At 42.4% G+C, this 19,669-nt stretch overlaps 1 protein-coding gene across 1 annotated transcript; it reads right to left on the bottom strand.

The window, feature by feature from the left end:
* Nucleotides 1–1,499: 1,499 nt before the first annotated feature.
* Nucleotides 1,500–8,831, bottom strand: pde6gb (phosphodiesterase 6G, cGMP-specific, rod, gamma, paralog b). The gene is made up of 4 exons (XM_038777764.1): nt 8,676–8,831; nt 5,623–5,861; nt 4,060–4,100; nt 1,500–3,288 (listed from the first exon to the last, which is right to left on the bottom strand). Exons 2-4 carry the CDS (start codon nt 5,826–5,828, stop codon nt 3,212–3,214), a joined length of 324 nt encoding a protein of 107 aa, XP_038633692.1. The 5' UTR covers nt 5,829–5,861; nt 8,676–8,831; the 3' UTR covers nt 1,500–3,211.
* Nucleotides 8,832–19,669: the final 10,838 nt, after the last annotated feature.

The following is a 19,669-nucleotide window of genomic DNA, read 5'->3' as shown; positions in this document are numbered from 1 at the left end:
ATTGTTGTGCCTGCTTACATCAGCTGCTCCTTCTCACTTTTGATGTATGTCTCACCCTGCGACAGACTAGGTTATTGAGCGGTGTATATCTGAGCTGGTGGAGGGTACGCATGAATCATGTGATGGTGCTTCCTCAGAGTTGCCGAACCTCCTCTGAGGTCACATCGAACGTGCGCGATCTCCTGTGTCAAACTTGAATGACCTGTGGAAAATAACACATAAGTTAGAATGATAAGGGAAAAGGGTTCAAAGTCATCATTGTCAATGATCAGATTTCAGTTTTTGATGACATTAAGTCAACATGAGCAATTGTTGTATGAAATCTTACTGTGCAATGTCTAATTCTGTCACCACGTATCTGGGCAAGCCCATCTCTCCCTCTCCAATGGTCATTTGCTTTGCCAGCCTGTGGCTATCCATCATCTCCTCCACAGTGGTTAAGGAACAATGACTGAACAGTCACGCCCAGTACTGTTTCTCTCAGTTCTTATGTGTTCTCTCCTGCAAGGAGAGTAAAGAGAGTGTGAAATGGAGGGTTTTTAAGGGGATGTATGGACAATATTTATGGAGGATGCCTGTGTGGGATAGGTCTGAGATTGCAATAAGATAAAGGGGATTGTCAGTGTCAGCTGTTCAGATGAACATGTTGAGAGGTGCCTTGAGGGAGAGAGGTGGCTAGACCTCCAGGTTGTGTTGGTCTGTGGCGTTCGGAACAGGAGGATGATGGAGAAATCAGCGTGTGGGATTGCCATTTAAATGTAGTGTGTCACTCACCTTTCCAAACTGGTGAGGTCCTCGGTGTTCTATTCGCACATCCATGGGACCACACTCCTGCCGTTCACCACCTCAGCAATCCCTGCTTCAATTTCAGAGGCAAACCCCTTCCTCCTGCCTATTGGGAGCTACGTTTCTCTGCTAGATGCTTACAACCCATAGGATGTCCTTCAGAGGCCTGGGGGTAGCCTTCCCACATTGAGCCTTGTGCATGCTCTCTCTCTTTTCTGACACTTCCCTAGTGGATGCACACTGCCCCAGAATGGAGCTCCTCTGAATCGAGAGTCATCAACTGCCAGGTGATGGTCATCATCATGTCCACCTGCTCGGATTGGTGAGGGAATCTGGGGAATGATTACCTGGGTCGGCAAAAACCTAAAGGATTGGCTGATGTGATGAGGATGATGTAGATTCTTTCTGGATGAGCTGATAGGGGGTCCATCCCTATCTATCTTGCGATGACCCCACCCAACACCATAGACCGGATGACCCTTAACTTCAGCAAAATGCCGTTGTTTTGTAAAGGGAGCAAGAAACATTCATTTCGCTTTACCTTTAATTCTAGGTTCTTACATTGTGGCTTAACTAAATAGGGACGGGTTGATGGCTCTTGTCCTCAGATTAGACTATGCTGTTTTCTGGCTGAGATAAACACAAGGGCATGAGAATTAATGAGGCGGAACTTGAGGCTTAAAAACAAAAATCAAGAAAAGAGAAACAAGTTGCACATTTATTCCTTTTTTTCCCCCAAGCTTTATTGGATATGTCTTGTAGAGAGAACAACCTAATCTCCAGATGACAAAAGTTTTGGTTCAAACATGCTACAAACCATCAAGGTGGTTGTTAATACTCCGCACACTGCAACGCAGATCTTCCCTGTACAGTACATGCATCCTTCTACAGTATTGGTATCACCTCAGAATTATATAGGAATAAAAAATAAAACACTGCACTAGATAAGAAAGTAAACACAATAAAGGGAAGGAAGACATGATTAAATATATTGGCTTTGGTATTTTTAAAAAGATAAATAGGAGTAAAGTTGAAGGAAAGCTAACGGATTTGACAGAATGAGAACTGACAAAATCACTCACAATTATAGGCAAAGCGCAGTGTCATTTCGGAATGTCAAGAAGTAAAGGAAGTTAGCATATTTCAGGAAAAAAGTTAAGCAAGAAAAAAAATGTAGTGCAAATGGGAGCATTCACTTTGCATAGTTACAGTAGTTTTACAAAAACGTTTGCAGAGCAACAATAAATCTATAGAAAAATTCTAAATTCCTGAAGTTGTTAATTCAGAAAAGAAGAAATAATCAATTGACAAAGGGAGATTAGGAGAAAATTCACCTGCTGCATTGTGGAACTGATAGTGGAGGACTTTGATTTTGGTCAAGTAAAACCACACAGGGCAGGGGACAAGCACATAAAAATGGAACAATGTGGGACAAGATATTTTTAAAAATTAGATATAAAAAGGTAACATTTTGAATTATAAACAATAAGGGTAAAACTGAAACGGTTAATGAGTTACAATGGAAGGGAATAAGTGAATAAATTGAGAATACATTAGCGAAAGTATGTGGGTAACTTGGATAAAGGGTCATCACTGAATAATAAAATCAAGCACCCACACCAACACATAAATCTCCAGAAAGCTCTTATCACAAACTGGTTTTAGCAACTTTAAAGTTTCCAGGAGTCCCCGAGTAGTTCATTTTCAGGGTAGGGGTGATGAGGGGAGGGGGAGAAAAGAGTTCAAATGCTTAACTATTTTAAAAAACTGGAACATGACAATAAGTCAGGGAGAAAACGTAATTTAGCTTGATAGATGCTGGCAGTAATGCAGTGTTGTACTGGGTGCGTCAGTGTCGTACTGGGTGTGTCTCCTGCTCAGAAGGAGGCACGTGTGAGGGATTTGAGGATTTCGGAATTCCACCTTGCACGTTCACAGAATCACACACATACATAGTTCTTCTACAAAGTTCGATGCTTAAAGAATCACAATGATCAGAATGGATTTGCATATGTGTCATATAATGTTTCCACAAGAGATGCATTTTGAAAAAGCATAATAGTACATGCGAAATATGTCCATGGATACAGTTTAAAGCTAACATTTTTGGAAACTGTATCAAAGAAGGTCAGTGGAAAAAAGTGACCAGCTTCGGTGATAACAGGAGACAATAATTCTGACTGGCGCATTTAAGGAAAATGCCTTCATGTTTCAAGTGAATTATGATCGCAAAGGAAATACGAGTTTGAAAAGGGGCGTTTGTTTTTACTATTATGCTTTTCTTTGTATTTGTATCTGCAACCTTGAGGCCTGGCCTTATTTCTGCTTTCGAAGCCACTGGTGAAATAGACAGGGTAGGGCAGGGAGGTTTTGGAACTCTTCCGAGGAGCACAGTCAAAATGCACACAGAATTCTGTCGCCGCTTTCAGATGATACCATATTGTGCCAGTTCGTGTAGTTCCAGATGATTGAAGGCTTCCCAGGGACAGATGACAGTGATATCTGCAAACCAAAGAACAACAATTTAATCCGGAGTGCAGTAACCACAATGCTACCATTATTATCTAAGAGTTTAATACTTTATCTTCTTCAGCCTTGACACCCATGTACACCATTGATCACTCTTCCTACCAAGAAAATGGCAGCCAGCTGAGAAGGCTTCTCTTTCGCTGCTCAATGTGCAAGGTATATTTCACTTATCATAGCTGCCATAATAAGAAATGTCCTTAACTCATATCAGGGTAAATCAATTCTGTCATGTTTTTCTTGACAACCTTAGTAGCCTAATATGAAAACACTTGGTTTAGCTTCAATTGGGTAACTGTCAAAGTGGGTGACTACACAGAGGCTTTATTTTACAGAATATTGTAAAGATTACGCAGTTAATTCACAGGAAAATAATTATCATTGAGCACGTTCTGCATCGACAGCTAAAAAAGGCACACAGCAGCTCACATGAAGAGCACCAATCAGCGGAGATTATCAGGAATGGAATTAGTGAGGGATCGCCCAACACATATTTCATATCCATGACAGGCATGTCTGCAGTAATTGTTGTTTTTTGCTATTATTTCCACAATGTGCCATTTTTCATTTTGTTAAATGAAACTTCTCAATGCAGTGAGGGTGCAGTCGAATCTGTTGCCAGCCTATCTTGAATAGCATCATATGCAGTGACGGGTTGGCTACGAAATAACTGCCTGTTCAATGTTAATGTGTAACATGTGCCTAGAATAATGACGAACACGGTTTTTGAAAATAAAGTTACCATACCTGTGCCTAATCCTTCCATTCCGGGAATGTCATCACCAAACCTGTGGAAGAGGCAGAAATGATATTTAGTAAATCATCAAAACCAGCCCATGAGTTAAATGCCTCCTGATATTATTAGGCACCGAGTTTCAACAGGCAATTTGACTGTGGACAGGGCAGCATTGTGGTGCAGTGGGTTAGCCCTGCAGCCTCACGGCGCTGAGGTCCCAGGTTCGATCCCGGCTCTGGGTCACTGTCCGTGTGGAGTTTGCACATTCTCCCTGTGTTTGCGTGGGTTTCGCCCCCACAACCCAAAGATGTGCAGGCTAGGTGGATTGGCCACGCTAAATTGCTCCTTAATTGGAAAATATTAATTGGGTACTCTAAATTTTAAAAATATATATTTTTTTAAAATTTGACAGCATCACAGCTGTAACCAATTCTATCCTCATCCAGCAGCACAGTGGCACAATGGTTAGCACTGCTGTCTCACAGCTCCAGGGACCCAGGTTCAATTCCCACCTTGGGTGACTGTCTGTGTCTGGAGTTTGTACATTCTTCCCGTGTCTGCGTGGGTTTCCTCCCACAGTCCAAAGGTGTGCAGGTTAGGTGGATCGGTCATGATCAATTGTCCCTTAAGTGTCCAAAAGGTTAGAGGTTAGCTTAGTTGGTGTTACTGGGTTAAGGGGATAGGGTGGGAGCTTGATCCTAGGTAGGGTACACTTTCAGAGGGTTGGTGCAGACTTGATGGGCCAAATGGCCTCCTTCTGCACTGTAGTGTTTCTATGATTCTGATGTCCACACCTGTGCACTTTCCAGTGCCGGATAGTAATTGGGAACCTTGGTTGATTTTCCCTTGCCACTACTGCGAAGCCTGGAAGTAAAACTATTTTAGCTGACCAGCTAACCTGGCCAAGATGAACTATCTCAGCACAGACTGGAGCACCGAATTTGGGATCTTCCCACATTGTAAGCACCAAGTCGTGCATTTATCTCTTGAGCCATTGATGAGAATGCTTCACAGGCTGCATGAAGACATCGCAAGCTTCCACTTCACAGCATTGTGCCCTACATTCTGGCCCCGCTGTGCATTACTGGAAGTAACATCAGACTATGCAAGTGTTATTGAGGGAATCTTGAGCATGCTCGAGCACTGTTGTCAGCATTTTTCTTTAATCAGCTCCTTTCTCCGTTACCAGTATAGACATTTGCGCACAGCCTAATGTCAAAGCAACTATTCAAGAATTTGAGAGGTCTGTGGTAACGGTTGAAAGGTTACTCAATTGGAGGGGATTGCATATCCATCAGACTTCGTAAAAAGCATCATACTAGTCAGAACTGCCAGCTAATGCTATTTAATTTGCAGGTGAGGATGTTGCAGCGTCGTTATTTCATTTGAGAAAATATAAGTAACTGTTTTAGAACACAGTTCACATTTTTAGCATCATACAGTATTTTTAACATCATACAGTATCTAAACTCAGTTTAGTTTAGTTTTCATTCCCACCGTATTCTCGACATGACCACTCTACTGCTGCAACATCCTCTTTAGTTAAACTGATTCTGTATTTATGTTCCTCTTACCCTTGTATTCCTTTCTTTGGCGGTTTGCTCTTAAACTGTCTTGTTTGTCTCTGTTTGAACTTTGGTGGTCCTTTCCTAGGGGTTGCTGGTCCTCCAGTTACCCTTGTGGCTGATTTAATTTCTCCCATAGGTTTCGGTGGTTCTAGAGAGAGAGCCATCTCTTGTGCTTTCAAGTTAGGTTGAATTTCCAGGGGGTTTGCTGCCATGATTATTGCTTTGTGCCGCACTTCACTAGGGTACTATATTCCAAAAGAAACCAAAACCTTTGCCGGTTAATATGTGGTAACTATAGCGATGTTGCCTCCTAGATTATCAAACAATCAATACGACCCTGCTTACACTAATCTTAAATCCTTGGTATGAGCCCCAAGGACAGGTACAATGAGATTAGTTTTCAATAGTTCTGCTTGTAATAGGATTGTGTAAACTGGAGTCCAGCAAGAAGGGAGGGAGATGGCAAAGGATTGAAGGTTGAGAGAATTAACCCTTTGCCCTTTCCTTCCTTTCAAATGAATTTTTTTTTAAATGTGTAGCTAATGAATGACAAATAGTAATATCTTGGATTCCAGGGTCAACAACACTAATAAAATTAATTAACTGGGAAGAACATGTCACACAAGTATTATAGAACATGCTAGGGGTACAATATGAGGCTAGATTTTTGTCATTTACAATTATAATTTTAGAATTAATTTATTAAACCAACTGGGATGATGACCATTGCTGTTCAAAGTGTCAGCATAAGCATGATGAAGGGAATGGCCTCCTTCCGTCCAATAAGTTTCCATGATTCTATGATTGGTGAAAATGTTCTATAATGTAATTCACAAAGGCTGTGATCTTGATAGGAATTTAGCCACCTCAGACACAAAGTTCAGCTGGTTTCAAAAAGTGAAGGGTATTTGATTATACCAGGAAAGTTTCACATTTAATTGTGGCTTGACCATATGTAACACCCTCTTTTCTGAACACATTTACAATAAACCAAGCAACTCTTCTAGCTGATTCAGTTCATGTCATTCATCAAGGGCTCAGAGTTATTGAAACTAGATGACTGGATCAATATTATTGGTAGGATTGAAAGGCTATGTGATTGTAATGAGATCTTTAGTCACAATCACACACTGTTTACAGTTACTTTGGCCAAATTCTCCTCTTGGTTTTTTAAAACTTTGAATGTTTTGTTGTTCTTTTCCTGGCTACATATGTCTTAATGAGCAAGATGGTATTGTATGTGTGAATTCAGCCATTTTGATAAATTATATACTGGGACTTTAAGGGAAACAATTAAAAATTTAGTTGCCGTGGTTAGCATAACCGCCTCACGGCGCTGAAGTCCCAGGTTCGATCCCGGCTCTGGGTCACTGTCCGTGTGGAGTTTGCACATTCTCCCCGTGTCTGCGTGGGTTTCGCCCCCACAACCCAAAAATGTGCAGAGTAGGTGGATTGGCCACGCTAAATTGCCCCTTAATTGGAAAAAATAATTGGGTAATCTAAATTTATAAAAAAAAAAAAAAAATTTAGTTGCCAATGCGACATTTTGAACTGAAGTCATACACAACTGTTTGATTTCATGTAAATTAATGTAAATAAAGGATGCATAAATTGCCAAAGAGAAAACTAATTCGCTTAAGTAGTTTTTAAGCTTTTGACTGTAATATTCTCACTTAGAACAGTGTCATTATTTACAAATAAACCCAACTGTACTGCAGCAGTCACCTGTTCAAACAAAGAATGTCCTGAAATTGGCTTTCAAGGTCAAATGGTCTTTAATATACTAACGCTGCATTTTCATTAATTAGCAGAGTTAAGGTTTTGCTGATACAGGAGCACAGATCAGTAAGAGGCTTATTTACACAATCCCTGACGCAGTCACCTGTCCTTCCGTATTTGAATTGGTCAAGTGACCATTTGGAATCAATATGGACAATAGAACCAGATGTACCTTTCTTAAAGGTCCTCATCATCCATAAATATATTAACTCTTTACTTCACTTATGAAAATTTTGCAAACGGTTAAGCCCTTCTCCTATGCATGCTTAAAATGGATCAGGATCCTTTTCTGAACAATGACAGCTTTATGTTTGTACCCATGTAGCATTCTAGATGGAATTTCAATCTGCTAGATTGGTAAATTTCTACATCATCACAGACAGATGATGAATAAATGAATGGCTTAAGCACATTATTCCTTTGGTATACTTTCCTGAACCCATTTGAGATTATAATCTGCTTTATAAGAGCTGTCATTTACCCAATAAGAGCCTGTTAAGTTTTGGAACAGTCCAATCCAAATATGAAATAAAATTGAACAGAGTTCAATGCAGGACAACCGCTGTGTCTTATTTTGATATAATTAATCATAAAAAGATACAAATTGGACGAATAACGTTTGTCACAAATGTTTCATATGCCATTATTCCCTGTCCCACTACAATCCATTAGCTCCACAGATTGCTGACATTTCCTCACGCAAAACAATTATACAAATTTTGCATTCTGACTTTGACATAAAAACAAGGAAAAAACTGAACACAACTTGCCAAGAAGTAGAACACAGTCCAACAATAAAAGCATTTAAGTAAACATTACAGACTCTGATAAGATTTGATACTAACAGCTGCTCAACATGAGCATATGCCAGTTAAGATTCTACTTCTTTAAGCAGATGTATTTTGAAAGATGATTAATTTTGATACAATAAAAGCTTCTTAAGTATATCATAGTTTAGGTAGCCGTCATTTGAATGTCAGGTTTGATATTCGTTTAGAAAATAACATTTCTGCAGTGGATAATTGTCCCTCGGGTTTTGAATGCCCAAAAAACCGACTTTAATTAGTTTGGAGGTATGTTTTTAACATTAAAAAAAATCATTATTGACTCAATTAGCATAAATATTCTTAAACTCGCCTACTGGTCATTTTTTCCAATTAATTGAGTTTAAGGCTCCTTTATGGCATACGTCTTAATACTCATTCGAATGGTGCATAACCTTTTCTATATTTGACAGATTTGTAATTCTTTGCCGAGACATAAAAGACCAGGGTACTTACCACTAAGAGGAGGCAAAGGGGAACATTCGTCAACTGAAAGGCGAGAGCCCTAACTAGCTCTCGTCGTTGCTTCGGAGTTTCTAACAGTTCTGGATCTTTGGTGACAGAGCCCAGCTTTTATTGGTTCAATGAAAAGGATTTTGACTTCACACCTGCCCCCATGTTAATCTGATGGCGTCACTGATGGAAGTGAAAGCTGACACGAAGAGAGAGGATAAGCTGAGCTCTCCACTGAGATGTCACCTCCTAGAGTTTTGCATCACCGATCAAAATGTACCTCGAAATCTCCGATTTCTCTCTGAAATAAAGAACGTTGAACACTCTATGCAATTTTATTTTGGCTTTTTCGTAAAAATAAAATGCAATCTCAAGCAAGTTTCCTTTCCTTTAATAGGATATAAGATGCAATAAAAACGTGCAGAGGACCATTCAATAGTCCTAATGTGAGAGCTGCCAACAGTGACCAGGTTGAGAATAACCATTGAAAAAAGCATGAAAACAAACGACAGCCTCATTTGTGAAATATTGTGAAATATTGGCCCAGGTTTTGCTGTCTAAGTAATGGTAGTAGTAATGGCATGGTGTCAGTTACGTGCAAACAGCACAAGTTCGAAGGATGGTCTGCGATAAACGCAAATATCCAAAAGTTTGCTGTCTGTATTGCACAGCTCCAGTGTTAGCGTTACAATAACAGCACCTCGGTGTCTTCCTGAGTATTGAAGTGCACTGATTCTGTAAAGTTGCTGTATTTACGTGGAAGATGCAAGCTAAACACATCAGTGAACGTTAAGTCCTGTCCATTCAAGACGTAAGTAATGACGTGATAAGGTTTAATTATTGTTAATCAACCTCTCTGGCACTGGAAACGAATTAACGTAGGTGTGGTGTCTGGTTCCTTCAGGCTTTAATGTTCTTCAAGGTTTTAAAAATGCATTTTTCTTTATTCTACCTTTCTCTTTCTTTTTCCTCTCCTGATCCAATCTGTCGTTCCCTCTGGTTATTTCTCCCTCTACCTGATCTGACAATGATTTGATTCACTCTGATTTGCTATTCTTTCTCAATCCTTTCAATTTCACAATCGTTCAATCAGATTGGTTGAGAAGGAGCCTACTGCTTGTCCTGTCCATTTAGCTCCCAAATGCCCTGTTTCCCTCACCCTACCAATGTTAGCTTGCATCTTTCAGCAACTTGCCGCACAAACATGTTTGAAATCTGCAAATGTCTGAAGATGCATTCGCCACAAGATTTGGGCCCAAAATTATTTTATGAAAAGGGAGATACACCAGGTTAGGTTAGCTTTAAACAGAACTGAAGGTAGATGAGAGAGACATTGAAGGACAAGCTGAAATCCTGAGTGGTATTCCTCTTTTAGACTCCTTTTTAAATGTTAAGTTTTGAAAGGGGCCTGGTGAATGAGGAAAGAGAAATTGGCTTTATGAGGTATATTTGCAAATGGGTTAACTAAGGAATAACATTTTAATCTTTCTCAGGGTGTGGGTGTTGCTGGCAAAGCTGGCACTAATAATCTACAAGCCCCACAGTTCATCCCAATGAAGATCCACACCAATTTATTGCTTAGTTGCAAAGGTAGTAAGTGGCTGTAAGACGTTACCAACACTCTTCCTCTGCCCCTATATAAAGGGTGCTATTGGCTTATATTCCTCCATTAGTTCATTTTTGTCAGTTCGTCAAACAAATAGAGTTTTGTTTCTTAAGACGAATTTGGAGTTTGGTATTGCTGTAAGCTATGCCCTGCATTAGAATCATAGAATCATTGGGCTGGATTCTTCCACCCCGCACGCCGCAAGAATGCCACGGGCGAGACACAGACAATGGAGAAGTCCATTGACCTCGGGCCCTGGGCGGACCCGGCCAGAGAATCCTGCCCATAGAATCCCTCCAGTGCAGCAGGAGACCATTCGGTCCATCGAGTCTGCACTGACCCTCCAAAAGAGCATCCTGCCTAGGCCTAATCCACTGCCCTATTCCCGTAGCACGCCCTAAACTTTGGACACTTAGGAGCAATTTATCATGGCCAATCCACCTAACACGCACATCTTTGGACTGTGGGAGGAAACCGGACCACCCAGAGGAAACCCACGTGGACACACATTAAACTCAATACTTGGAATAGCAATACTCCTGGCCCTCTGACCCTTTTTGAATGTCAGTCATGGAAGTATGTGAAATCACTCCAGTGTCATATTGTGGATATGACATGTCATTGAATAGGAAATAGTAAAATGCCATACATGGGACATGAAATTTATGGCCCATGTTGGCTCAGTTTGGGGTAATGTACCTGAAAGACTGAAGCACCTTCTGGTCGGATCAGCTCCTTAATTTTCTTGGAAACAGTTTGGAATTAGTTAAAATAGTCACACCTGAATAACTAACTGGCTGTACAGTAACTGTTGCCCAGAAGATGTGACACCCATCTGTCCAATGGAAGATCTGTGCTTCTGTTTTATCATTAAACAATAGCAAATGCAGCGGTGATTTCAGACAAGCCTGTATTTCACAATGCTGAAAACATTGACATATCTGTCATTTCAATGTTGTGATATGTTAACATTCCTGCTTCTTGTAATTGTATTGTCTGGAAAATGAGACTGCTGGAAGAATTACAAGTGCAAATATTCAAATCACCAAAACCTGAATAATATGTCAATGAGGCCAAATCCAAAGGAAACTATGTACTCGCGTTTATTTCTATAGGGATAGAACTGTAAAGTATAGAGCAGTTATGCTATCAAACCTTGGTTAGATCACTTGTATAAGGTTCTGATGCCTATATAAAGTCCCGATATACACATGACTGTGGCAAGATTTAACTCCAACTCATTCTATAAATTTGAGGATGATACGACTGTGGAGGGCCGCATCTCAAACAACGACGAATCAGACTACAGGAGGGAGATAAATCACTTGGTTGCATGGTGTACCAAAAACAATCTCTCTCTAAATGTTGGAAAGACCAAGGAACTGATCATCGACTTCAGGAAGCGCAGAGTGACGCACACTCCCGTCTGCATCAATGGCTCCGAAGTGGAGATGGTTGATAGCTTTAAGTTTCTGGGGGTCACCATCACCAACAGTCTGTCCTGGTCCACTCATGTTGATGCAACAGTCAAGAAAGCCCAACAATGAAGACTTCCAGTGGCGGCTATGAAGGAGTAAGTCACACATTTGGTGGCTCCCGCTCGGGTCGGACTTTTGGACCTTTTCCCCCGATTTTCTCCCGGACTTGAACTGTAAAACTGAAGACAGAGGCAATCGTGGACTGGATTCCCACATCAGTGCATGGAGAGAAGGACTAGAAGTGCTCGTAAAGGCAGAAACAGAAAGATAGAGAAGGCTTGGGCTGAAGCTGCACCGGGAGGAAGCATGGCGGAGGACCGGACCTCTGGTTTGTCAACCCAGCGGTCAACAGAGCAGCTGATGCATGTTATGCAGAAACGGGACTGCTTGGACCCGATAAAAGAGTCAATTGAGCGGCTGGAGCATAGTTTGGACACCCAAGATCGGGCGATCCAGTAGATGGAGAAGGCGCTGGCTGAGCAAGAGGAAAATCAAACTGCGGTGGAATTGGAGGTGAGGATGCTGAGAGACCAGCAGATGAATTTCTGGAGAAGGTGGAGGACCTAGACAATAGGTCCCGCTGGCAGAACTTGAGAATCATTGGGCTCCCGGAGGGGTCAGAAGGAGCGGACGCTGGGGCATACATATCTTTGAGAAGCTGCTGGGGGATGGGGCATTCTCCCGACCATTGGAGGTGGACAGGGCTCACAGAGCACTCGCGAGGAAGGTGCGAACGGGAGACCCCCCGAGGGCAATGGTGGTGAGATTCCACAGGTACTTAGATAAGGAGCGCATTCTACAGTGGGCCAAGCAGACACGGAGATGTAAGTGGGCAAACAGTATCCTGCGGGTCTACCAAGGCCTGAGCGTGGAGGTGGCCAGGTGAAGAGCAGGCTTCAACCAGATCAGGTCAATCCTTTTTAAGAAAAAGGTGAAGTTCAGACTGTTGTATCCGGCCCGTCTCTGGGTCACGTAAAGGAACAGCACTTTTATTTTGAGTCGCCTGATGACGCGCTGGATTTCGTGAAAAGGAAAGGACTGGTGGTGGACTGAAAACTTTTGAACTTTGCTGCAACGTTCATGTATTTTTTTCTTTCTGTTTCTCTGTTCTTTTTAAAAAGTTTCTCATTTTTCGTTTTGTGGAAGCTGTTAGTAATGCCTTCTGTATTGGTTTTGGGACCAGTGGCAGAGCTGAGTGAGTTAAGGTTTTCATTTGCACTGTTGGGGGATGGAGGTGTGCTTGTTTAGATTTTGGTGTTTTTTCTGTCGGGCAATTGTGTGGGGATTGTTTGATGTTGGAGTATGTTTGTATGAACGGGGGAGGGGGGAAGGGTGGGGAGGGAACAATATGTGGGAGACTATCTGGCGCCAGGGATGGGGGCTACCAAGCTAGCTGGGTGGGCTAGCTCATGGAAGCGCAGTGGGGGGTATGCAAATGTTCGGTTTGGGTTGGGTTACAGAGTGTTGTTACTAGAGGGGGGAGGGGGGGAAACATTCTGCTGGCAAGGGAGGGACTTGGGCCAAGGGACAGAGAGGAGGTGGGGGGTGGAGGCTGCCTGAGGGCGGGCCGGTGGAGGCGCGGAGCATGGGCTAGAGGCTGGCCCAAAAAAGGGGACGGCTGATCGGCAAAGGTGGTGGGGGGGCAATGAGCCCAACTAGGCTGATCACCTGGAATGTTCGAGGGTTAAATGGGCTGGTCAAGAGGTCATGTGTGTTCGCGCATCTTAGGGGACTAAAGGCAGACGCATTAATGTTGCAGGAGACGCACCTTAGAGCAGTGTTCTTCAAAGTCGGGGGTGCGACCCGTGGGTGGGTCGCGGGCGGGTGTCGGGAGGGTCGCGGAGCCGTTGTTCGAGGCGCTCCCAATCGCGCAAATCCCCGCGCAGCAGCCGCCATTTCATAATGCCGGCTGCAAGCGGCCGCGAACATGTAAAAAAAAATTGGCCGCATTGCGCATGCGCGCCGATAATCGGGCATGCATGCGCAGTGCGGCCGCTATTTTTTTTAATGGTTGCAGCTTTTTATTTTACAAGTTCTGTAGTGGTTTTTATTCATTTATTTTATTCATTTTTTTTTTTACAAGTTTGGGGGGGTTTTATTCATTTTTTTCATTTATTTTACTCATTTTATTATTTTTTTTTACAAGTTCGGGGGGGGGGGGGGGTGTGGGGGGGGGGGGGGGGGTTTATTTGATAAAATTTTACAGGAAAAAAATTCAGAACTTTGGACAGATGGAGACTCCATACTTTCTGACACCGGAAGGCTTCACCTTCATCCAACAGGTTCCATTGGAGGAGCGTGTACGATGGCCAAAGGGACCCAAAACCATTTCCTCCAGTTTTTTCAACAGCAAACAAGGTAAGAGAAAATGGTGGGTCGCGCAGATCGGCCGGCATGGATCGCGAAGGTCAGCCGGGTTGGGTCCCGAAGGTTGGCCGGTTGGTAAAAATGGGTCCCCGGAAGAAAAGTTTGAAGAACACTGCCTTAGAGTAACTGACCAGATTAGATTGAGGGAAGGCTGGGTCAGTCAGGTCTTTCACTCGGGACTAGATTCAAAGACTAGAGGGGTCGCGATCTTGATCAATAAGTGGGTGGTGTTTGAGGCGGGTGAAATAGTTTTGGGTGTGGGAGTTCGGTACATTATGGCCAGTGGGAAACTGGAGGGGGTGCAGGTGGTATTATTAAATATGTATGCGCCAAAATGAAATGATGTGGAGTTTATAAAGAGGATACCGGGGAAGATACCGGACCTGGACTCACACAGGTTGGTCATGGGAGAGGACGGCAACACAGTTATTGACCCTGACTTGGACCGGTCAAGCGTGAAAATGGGCAGGGTGCCAGCAACGGCAAAGGATTCATGGAGCAGATGGGGGACCCATGGAGATTTGGGCAGCCGAGGGTGAAGGAGTTCGCCTTCTACGTACATGTGCATAAAGTGTACGCCCAAGATCGATTTCTTCATTTTGAGCAGGGCCTTACTGGCAGGGGTGGTGGACACGGGGTACTCGGTGATCACAATCTCAGACCATGCTCCACACTGGGTTGGCCTGCAGGTTAGTAAAGACAGTAACCGGCGCCCGTTCTGGAGTTTAGGTGTGGGACTTTTGGCTGATGAAGGGGTGTGCAAGCGGCTGAGGAAATGTATTCAGAACTACCTGCAGATCAAATACACGGGGGAAATTTCAGCAGCGATGATCTGGGAAGCACTGAAGGCGGTGGTCAGAGGGGAGCTGATCTCGATATGGGCCCATAGGGAGAAGGTAGACAGGGCAGAGACGGACCGACTGGTTAAGGAGATACTACAGATCGATGGGAGGTATGCGGTGATCCCAGAGGGAAGGCTTTTAAGGGAACGGCGGAGGCTACAGGCGGAGTTCGGCTTGTTAACCACAGGGAGGGCGGTGGAGCAGCAATCTTGGAGGATGGAGAGAAGGCCAGCAGAATGCTTGCACAGCAGCTTCGAAAGAGGGAGGCAGCCAGGGAGATAGGGAAAGAAAATGACGGAGATGGGAACCTGGTTGGCGATTCAGCAAGGGGTGAATAAGGTGTTTAGGGATTTCTACAGCAGGCTGTACAGGTCGGAACCCCCTACAGGGCCGGAGGGGATGAGGCAGAGGTGGTCGGGGAGCTGGTAGATGGGCTGGGGGCCCCGAAAGGGTTGGATGAGACAGTGGAGGGTCTGGAGGCCATGCAGGCGGGTAAAGACCCGGGGCCGGACAGGTATACAGTGGAGTTTTATGAAAAGTTCTCATGGATATTGGGGCCGGTGTTGATGAGGATGTTCAATGAGGCAAGGGATTGCTGCTCCCGACGATGTCACAGGCCACGATTTTGTTGACTCCGAACTGGGACAAGAACCCGGAGCTGCGTGGGTCCTACAGGCTGATATCCTTGTTGAATGTGGACGCCAAACTGCTGGCAAAAATGTTGGCCTCCAGGATTGAGAATTGTGTTCCTGCCATGTGAATGTCGCTTTAAGAAATGTTTGGCTGCTCACGTTACTGCAGCGATGTCAGAGTGTGGGTGGAGCTGAGCTTTGGCTCTGCTTTTTAGTTTCACTTTGAGAAAAGCTTGGGTGTGTCTGTGTTTTTTTTTGGTTTCGTTTTGAGTGTTGGAGCTGAAGCCAGACAAAGCAATGTGCTTCTGTTAAAAGGTGTTTCTTTTGTCTTCTGGATGTTGTTTGGGAAGTTGTTAAGGATTACTTAGTGTTGTATTCTTTGGGCGTTGTATTTGAATTAATGGTTGCTAAGATGTTCACTCTATGTTTTATAAAGGTTAACTTGAGTTCATAGAATAAACATTGTTTTGCTTAAAAAAATACTTTTCAATTTCTGCTGTACCACACCTGCAGAGTGGGCCATATGCTCCCCATACCACAATCTATTAAAAGTTGTGGGTCAGGTGAACTCCATGATAAACTAAACTAAACCCTGGCCAATAACAAATTGGGCGCTCGTCCGGGATAAAAGTCTATCTATTGGATTGGCTTAGTGAATTTAAAGACAGTGAGGTTGATTTTCAGGTGTGGTATTTTAGTTTAAGTCGGGAGTGTGTTGTGGACAATGGCTCTTTCAGAGCCTGTGAAGTTTTTGGGGTGGGGACGGTCACACGCAGGACCTTACAGACTGAGACTAACAGCAGACTGTTAAATTTGGCAAGAACATTGCAGTTAACATTACCTGACAAAATGCGAAAAGGTGAGGTAATTATGGCGGTGGCGAAGCATTTAAAGTTACCTGAGATACAGTTTGACTCATTGTAAATGGCAAAAATTCAGTTCCAACTTAAACAAATGGAACATGAGAAAGAATTAAGGCTGCTTGAATATGAAAGAGAGAGTGAGGAAAAAGAAAGAATATAGAACATAGAACAGTGCAGCACAGAACAGGCCCTTCGGCCAGAGAGAGAAGAAAGAAGAAATGAAAGAATAGCCCGAGCAGAACAAAAAGAAAGAGAAAGGGAAATACAGATCAGGGAAAAAGATAAAGAGAGAGAGTTTGAACTTCAGAAAATGGACATGAAACATGACAGTCAGTTAAAATTGGCAGACGTATAGGGAAACGTACAATTGGATGATAGTGATGAGGATAGTGAGAAAGAGCGTCATAGTTGAAGGTTTGGTGGCGATCTATTTAAATATGTGCAAGCATTGCCAAGGTTTGACGAGAAGGAAGTGGAAGCCTTTTTCATTTCATTTGAGAAGGTAGCTAAACAAATGAAATGGCCACAGGGCATGTGGGTATTACTGATTCAAACAAAGCTGGTAGGTGGGGCTAGTGAAGAGTTTGCATCACTACCGGAGGAGGTATTTGGGATGTATGAGGAGGTGAAATAATCCATCTTAGGTGCATATGAACTAGTGCCTGAATTTACAGACAAAGGTTTAGAAATTTAAGGAAAGAATTTGGTCAAACATACATGGCGTTTGAAAGGCTCAAACAGAGTAATTTTGACAGGTGGATAAGGGCTATGAAAATAGACCAAATGTATGAAGCGCTCAGAGAAATTATACTTTTGGAGGAGTTTAAAAATTCAATTCCTGATGTACTGAGAACTCATGTGGAAAAGCAGAGGGTTAAAACTGCGAGATTAGCAGCAGAAATGGCAGGTGATTATGAATTAGTTCATAAATCAAAGCTTGGTTTCTGACATCAGTTTCAGCCTGTGAGGGATAGAAACTGAGGACATGAGAAATACTCAAGTGGTAAAGGTAAAGGTGATCTGATGGGAGATAATAAGGAGAGTGTACCCCAGATTAAAAAAGAAATCCAGAAGGGTGGAAAAGACATGAAAAGTTTCAAATGTTTTCACTGTAATAAACTAGGCCATGTAAAGTCACAGTGTTGGTGGTTGAAAAAAAGCACTGGGAAGGCTGATGTGGTAAAACAGGATAAGACAGTGGGGTTTGTTAAAGTGGTAAAGGAAAGCCAAAGTGAAGCGAAGGAGGCGCAAAAAATTGTACAGCCTGACCAAGAGGTGATTGATAAGAAGGTGCCAGATGTCTTTAAAGAATTTACTTGTGTGGGTAAAGTTTACTCATGTGTATTGGAGGAGCAGGTAAAGAAGTCACAATTTTAAGAGATGCGGGAACTAGTCAATCTTTAATGGTAAGAGATGAGGAGTTAAGTAGTTTGGGAAGAATGTTGCCAAAAAAGGTGGTAATATGTGGAATTCAGGGTGAGAGGAGTAGTGTTCCATTATATAAGGTAAGGTTGGAAAGTCCAGTGAAGAGTGGTGAAGTGGTAGTTGGAGTAATAGAGAAATGATCTTGTTCAATAATACAGTTTATCTTGGGTAATGATATAGCTGGATCGCAGGTGGGAGTGATGCCTACTATGGTTGATAAGCCAGTTGAAAATCAGACAACTGAAGTGTTGAAGGACAAATATCCTGGGATTTTTCCGGATTGCGTAGTAGCAAGGTCACAAAGTCACAGGTTAAGACAAGAGGAGAAATCAAAGAGTGAAGACGAAGTTGAAGTGCAATTATCAGAAGTGATTTTTGATCAGATGGTTGAAAAAGAACAAGAACAGGTGCAGGATGAGGCGGATATTTTTAGTTCAGGAAAATTGGCAGAGTTACAACAAAAAGATATGGACATAAAACGGATGTATCAGAAAGCATACACGGAAGAGGAATCTGAGTGTATACCAGAGTATTATTACCGTAAAAGTGATGTCTTGATGAGAAAATGGAGACCTTTACATATGCAGGTGGATGAAAAGTGGGCAGAAGTTCATCAAGTAGTATTGCCGGTAGGGTATAGAAAGGAGGTGTTGCGAGTTGCACATGAGGTACCAGTGGGAAGTCATTTGGGAATAAGGAAAACTCAAGCTAAAATACAAAAACATTTTTATTGGCCTGAACTACAGAAAGATGTAGTTAAATTTTGTCAATCATGTCACACATGTCAGGTGATAGGGAAAGCTCAAGCAGTATAAAACCAGTGCCTTTAACACCCATTCCAGCATTTGAGGAACCTTTTACAAGGGTCCTAACTGATTGCATAGGACCGCTTCCTAAAACGAAAAGTGGGAATCAATATCTTTTGACTATAATGGATGTGTCTACTAGGTTTCCAGAGGCCATTCCAGTACTTAATATTACAGCTAAAAAGATTGTGGCGGAGTTACTTAAATTCTTTACTAGATATGGACTACCCACAGAAACACAATCGGATCAAGGATAGAATTTAACCTCCAGGTTATTCAAAGAAGTTATGGATCGCTTAGGAATAAAACAATTTAAATCAACTGCATACCATCCAGAATCGCAGGGAGCATTAGAAAGGTGACATCAGATATCAAAGACAATGTTGAGGGCTTATTGTCAAGATTATCCAGAAGATTGGAATAAAGGAATTCCATTCATATTGTTTGCAATTCGGGATGCACCTAATGAGTCAACCAAATTCAGACCTTTTGAACTAATTTTTGGTCATGAGGTAAGAGGATCACTTAAATTGTTTAAGGAAAAATTGGTGACTGAGAAATCGGAAATTACATTATTGGATTACATGTCAAATTTTAGGGAATGATTAAATAGAGCAAGTGAATTGGCTAGACAACATTTAAAAGTTGCACAAAACGTGATGAAACGGGTAGCTGGCAAGAAATCCAAAGTTCGTAGTTTTTCCAGTGGAGATAAAGTTTTAGTTTTGTTACCAGTGGTAGGTGAGCCTTTAAAAGCTAGGTGTTGTGGACCTTATCAGATTGAATTGGAAATTTAGTGAGGTGAATTATGTGGTAAAAACATCAGATAGAAGGAAGACTCACCGAGAGTGTCATGTGAATATGTTTAAAAGGTACTTTGAAAGGGAAGGAGAGATAAAGGAGGTTTTAATGATTTTAACTCAAAGTGAGGAACCAAATCCAGATGACTGTGAATTTGACATACCTCAAATTAAATTG

This window comes from Scyliorhinus canicula, chromosome 18 (assembly GCF_902713615.1).
Source record: "Scyliorhinus canicula chromosome 18, sScyCan1.1, whole genome shotgun sequence".
NCBI lineage: Eukaryota > Metazoa > Chordata > Chondrichthyes > Carcharhiniformes > Scyliorhinidae > Scyliorhinus > Scyliorhinus canicula.
This window is presented reverse-complemented; position numbering and strand designations above follow the sequence as displayed.

Coding starts and splice junctions, on each gene's coding strand:
- pde6gb (XM_038777764.1), bottom strand. CDS start 5,828: ATGGCAGCAAACCCCCTGGAAATTCAACCTAACTTGAAAGCACAAGAG. Junction 4,101..5,622: donor CCAAAGAAAGGAATACAAGG/GTAAGAGGAACA, acceptor CCTCTTCCACAG/GTTTGGTGATGACATTCCCG. Junction 3,289..4,059: donor AATGGAAGGATTAGGCACAG/GTATGGTAACTT, acceptor TTTGGTTTGCAG/ATATCACTGTCATCTGTCCC.